The sequence below is a fragment of the Thermoascus crustaceus genome, assembly GCF_041956765.1.
Source record: "Thermoascus crustaceus strain CBS 181.67 unplaced genomic scaffold VTN00scaffold_8, whole genome shotgun sequence".
In the NCBI taxonomy this organism is placed as follows: Eukaryota; Fungi; Ascomycota; class Eurotiomycetes; order Eurotiales; family Thermoascaceae; genus Thermoascus; species Thermoascus crustaceus.
Window position 1 is genome coordinate 62878 of NW_027192534.1, and position 5301 is coordinate 68178.

The following is a 5301-nucleotide window of genomic DNA, read 5'->3' on the forward strand; positions in this document are numbered from 1 at the left end:
TGTGCATGTATAGAAGAGTAACACTGTCTGATACAGGTTGTCATCAGCTGCTGGTCAAAGACTAGACGGTATAGTTTGTAGAGGGCTTGGTAAAAGGAAATGCTATAAGAATACTAAACACTACCTGGAAGAAACTCCGAAAGCTGCTCAATCAAAGATCAGGCTTGCAAGGACTGTGGTAGAGTAAAGAAAAGCATTGAATAGAATGTGCTCCAAAGGATCAGGACAGTGTGGAAAATAAAAGGCACTTAGCTCTCAATTCATGAGCAAAGAGAGTATCTCTAACAGTGCAACTGTGTGTTCTGAGAGGAGAGGTAATAACAGATTTAATGTTCTTCCAAGTTATATACCTATATACCTATCGAGGCGTAGTGCCCAAGTAGGCAGACCAATATCACCCAATGTCTGCAAGTCCTAGCATGCAATGAGGCTGGTTTGCCTTGACAGGTGGCAGACCATTTGCATTCCATTTGAACAAGAAATATTGGTACTTTGAGGGTTTAACAGGCAAAGCTTGTTGCCTGGGTAAAAAGGTGAGCGGCTGATCAGACCAAGAACCGGCTTGTCTTTTTTGTATTTCTTTGTATTTAAATTAATTGCAAATTGCCTGACAGAGCATGAGAACTTACAAATTACCTGTGTATTTATAGATATCATTGGATGCCTTGCTACTTGCCAATGCAAGAAGATATTCTAGATTCTTACATTGTTACAGTTTATAAACATTCTGGTCATAACTGATGCTGGAGAGCAATTACTCAAGGTGAAAGAAAAGATTTTCTTGCAGCTTCTTAGCTGCTTGTGCTCTGTCATCTTCCTCTTGTGTTGCCTTGCTGCCTCTTATGGAGAGCACATCTATATCATGTCCACTCCAGCCAAACATCAGAATGAGGCAAGAAGGGATCTGCGATTTGGGGGGAATGAAATTACATGACTATACTTAGTAGAGAATCAGCTGCTCGTGAGCGCTGCAGGACATTGTGACATTATTCTTATCCAGAAAGCCTGACAAAAAGGCATCCATGTTGCTGGCTAATTCTGGCTAGCTGTATTCCCAACCACAAGGCATGCCACAAATCATGCTCGAACACTGCCATGGTCTGTGATAATGGGTCAGCCTGTGGATGGGTAATTGCTGCTGCGACGGGAGCGTGCCGTCCATTGTCATGCACCTCCCAGAGAGGATTTGGTTGGCACCTCAGGGGTTGTGTTGGGAAGAGGGCTCTAACACTACTTCTGGGCAAGAATTGTTTCATCTGACCCATTTCACCCGAAAGTGGAACTCGGCCACAGCAGTAGGTACAGAGTTGTGGATCAATAGGTGAAAATACCCTCACTGGTGGCTTCCAGCCTGAACTTGTTTAGTGCCTAGATGACCAGATACACACCGTGATATTGCCCCATAAGGGCTAATGCACGCGCAAGGCCTGAGGGAGCTGTTCATGGCGCAGTCTGCCTGCAGGAAGATCATCCTGGACGGAGAGTGGATCTTGGATTGAAGTGTAAGGTGTTGGTTCTCAAACCAGGCTGCTTTCTGGAGACCCCTGACGCAGGAGCGCTGCGGAACCCAGCTCCATAAGGCGTACTTGGTGCGTCTTCCATCGTGCAAGACAAGGCAGCCGGTGTCTGTGGCGCTTCTACTCTGAGACCACGGTGTATGGAGGCAGCACTTGCTCCAGTGAGGCGGGTATCCGAAATCAATTACCCCATCCTGATCTGTTGTCCCGCAAGGGAAGATGCTCAAAATGAAAGGCTGGTCAGGACACCCACGGGCAGGGAAGTGGCAGGTTAGCCGGGACCGTTGTTGCTTTAGCCCTCTCTGCTATCCAGCTTGACTGTTTGCAAGTTGTTGTACTTCTTTGAGCTGCAGTTCTTTGCTTTCATTTTGTTTAGTCTGGCTTGGATTCACCTAATCTCCTCTCCGAAGTCTGGGAGCACATCTACCTTCATGGGTATCGCAGAGAGTAGAATATTAGCAGAGAATGTGCTCGCTGCCTGCCAGAGGGCCGAGAGTCAGGGCAAGAGCAGATTAAATGATAGAGAACTCTGGAGCAATCAAGTTAGTGTCCCTCCAACTGTAAATAACAAATGCTAACACTCACAGACTATTGTGAAGGCTGCCAAAAACATCTGCAAACAGATTCCTCCACATATCCGTGGCCCTCGCCGTCAGTCTGCTATCCGAGACGCTATCGAATGTTCTCCTAAGATCGCTATCCCTGACGCCGTTCGAGACTTGCAAAACAAACATGAAAGGCTCTTTGTGCAGGAAGAAGGGGTAGATCATGGAGATCCTAACATTCATATTCAATCTACTTCTCTACGAATATCTCGAGATTGCTCGCTGGCTGAATGCTATGCACTTGTGGTCCGTATTCAGAAGCAGCAGAATCTCCACAATATCCGTCTTAGGCTCCTTTACATTGCCTTCTATAGACTAAAGCAGGCAATTCAGCCAAGAGGTCTTTGGAATGATACGAGCTACTTTTTAGCACAAACCATCAAGCACTCCAGCAAAGTCGACGACACACTTGAAAACATTTGGAACAACATCAAAATCTGGATCGATCGTGGGGAGAGATACACATTATTAGCAAAAGACCTCGGAGGATTAGGGGCTTTGCTTATTCTACCTGACAACATCAAAGAATCTGTGTGAGTTCCCTTTGTGAGAGCTTGTTTCCTTGAGAATTGACCCGTCATCTAGGTGGAACAAAGAGCTTCCAAAGAACGCAAAGCATGAGAACCGTATCGCATTAATCGAATCTCTAAGACGACAAGGGATTTCCGAGAAAGCCGAGAGGGAAGGTCTCCACTTCATTGCTGAAGATGAATTCACTGCCATATGGAATCTGATCGAACAATCTGTGGATAAAGAGGTCAATAGAGCCCTATCCCAGATGAATTTCTCGAACGACTACAGGCGATCACCGACATCTACAGGTATGCGCCTTACCCAAGCCCAGTACCTTGTTTCTAATAAGCATACCAGGGGACCGTCAACCAGATTTTGCTCATTCCCATGAGCAGCAGAATGAACAATCGAGCAATCTGCGGTCGCATCACAACTGTGGAGGCCAGGGTAATTACCTAACCCCTCGCGTAACTGAAGCCGAAGCGGAAGGCGCATCAGAGGGCGGCCAACCGGATCCCCGTGTGACACAAGGCTTGGATGTTGCCGCTGTTTTCAGTCATTCTCGCTCCAACTCTGCCGACACGCAAACACGTCTAAACGTGGCCAATCGAATGGAAACGGAAAATGAGTCGGAACCTGCATATGGAGCAGGAAGCCAGATAGGTGATGGGCTGACACAGCGACAGGACAATCTACCATCTGACCCGATGACTTGTTGGATCAGCTGCAGGCGTCCTCAAGTGGAAGATGGAGAGAACGCGCCATCAGGGGAACCACTTCTGCCATCGCAACAGCACCACGTGGTGGTCAGTACAGGAGTGAGACCAATAGATAGACCATTCGACGAGCAAGCGGGAATAGATCAGCGGCTTAGGGAAGCAAACAGAGCTGTACACCACGAACCATCCACACAGGGTCCAGAGATGTCCTCCAACTCGCTTGACCACGAACAGGGATATGATAGGATACCAATCGAACGAGACGACAGAGCTGCTGGGGAACCCAATGATTCTAGTTCAAATCGCTTGCTCAATAGACAGGTTACTTCTCGACCAGCGGGTGCCGATATCGACTCGCGGTCCAAATTCCGGCCCAACGATATACACTCTCATCTAACGCGTGCATTAGCTTTCTCTGAGCCTGCAGGCGTCGATATTGACTCATGGTCTAGCTTCCAGTCCAACAATATGCCACCAGATGCTGACATTGACTCATGGTCAGACTTTCGGCCTAGTGCCATACCATGGCAACCGCAGGCACACGGATTGTCTACCAAGAGTGTGCCATCAGGCGCCGATCTTGACTCGTGGTCTAGTTTTCCTCAACTCGGTGATGTTCCTCAATCGCATGAAAATAATATCACCCTCAATTACCCCAACACAGGTTTTTCCGTCCCCAACGTTGGTCCTATAAATGGTGGAACAGGGATGTTCTCCAGTTCTGAGTTTTCCTTTCAAACTTATTCAATGCATTCTTGAGTGTAAATATTCCTATTTCTGCTATTTAACACACTACACTAACGAAAGTATCACCATATAATGTCAATTTAATTTTACGCCATCTAGAGATATGTATTATCATCGTCTCTGAAAATGAACGATAACAGCTCCAACTTTTTTGCCTTCCTCGACGTCAAGATAGATAAGCCCGGACGCAAATATGAATTTCCTCCACTCCCATTCTATTCTGACAGTGTTCCCATTTGCATCTCGTGCATTGACCTTTGCATTGTCGACCGCAGTGATCGGAATGACAATCGCATCATGAATTCTGCCAACATAGGGACTTCTACGTAACACAGCTCCGTGTGAAGATGCCTCAGGTATTTCTCGAAGTGAACGTTCCTATAAGCAATGTTAGACTGGCTGATGTTTACAAGGAGTCACTGACCTGTTGATATAGTCTTTTTGCTTCTTCCACCATTGGCATACATTCAGGCGGAAGGTCAAATCTTGATGCCGGGTCCGGACACTCAGACTTCAGAATGATATCTCGAACTGCTGTGATTGCTGTCTCCGCAGAAGCTCTCAATGCTTCTGACGGTGACAAAAATGTAATGGGCTGTTTCCCTAGCGCAGCTCCTGCCTGTGACATTGTGGAAACTTCTGCGAGTATACGGACAAGTCTAGCGAATCGTGTCGTACCGTCACGTCGTAATCTTAGTATGGCCAAGGGAAAGTCGGTTTATCTTGCTGCCAACCAAACTTTCAGCATGAAACGGCCTCAAACAGTGTTGACCACCTCACAAACCTCGCTTGTTATTGAAAACATCAGAATTCCCTCAGGACATGACAGGGACGATCTTGGGAGATGTAGCCGGAGGGGTCTTAAAGTGGAAATGTCATCCCGAGAGGTGATTGAGGGAGGGGCTTGCGAGGCACATGCCACCGTGAATGCCCAAGTCTCGTGACTCAAGTTTGCCCCACCAAACCTTCATTGGGCAAGGCCGCAGCGGGCAAATTACCAGCAGCTCAAAGAATGTATTACAGTCTGGCATATGGACGTCTAGATAGTTACATGAAGCCGTCCTTATGTAACCTTCCCTCTGTGACCATCTTTTTGACCTTTCCCTGGTCACCGGTATATAGTTATTTCGTTCCAAATTCCTGTAGTCGTTCTAGTTGCTGTCCTTGTCTCATGTGATGCCTAATGAGGTGTTGGCCGTG

At 47.1% G+C, this 5301-nt stretch overlaps 1 protein-coding gene across 1 annotated transcript; it reads left to right on the forward strand.

Moving 5' to 3' along the window:
* Nucleotides 1-1948: 1948 nt before the first annotated feature.
* Nucleotides 1949-3457, forward strand: VTN00DRAFT_9627 (uncharacterized protein; the record flags this gene model as incomplete). Its single annotated transcript, XM_069436606.1, has 5 exons — nt 1949-2059; nt 2105-2655; nt 2708-2943; nt 2993-3298; nt 3366-3457. 5 exons carry the CDS (start codon nt 1949-1951, stop codon nt 3455-3457), a joined length of 1296 nt encoding a protein of 431 aa, XP_069284226.1.
* Between the last annotated feature and the right edge of the window lie 1844 nt (nt 3458-5301).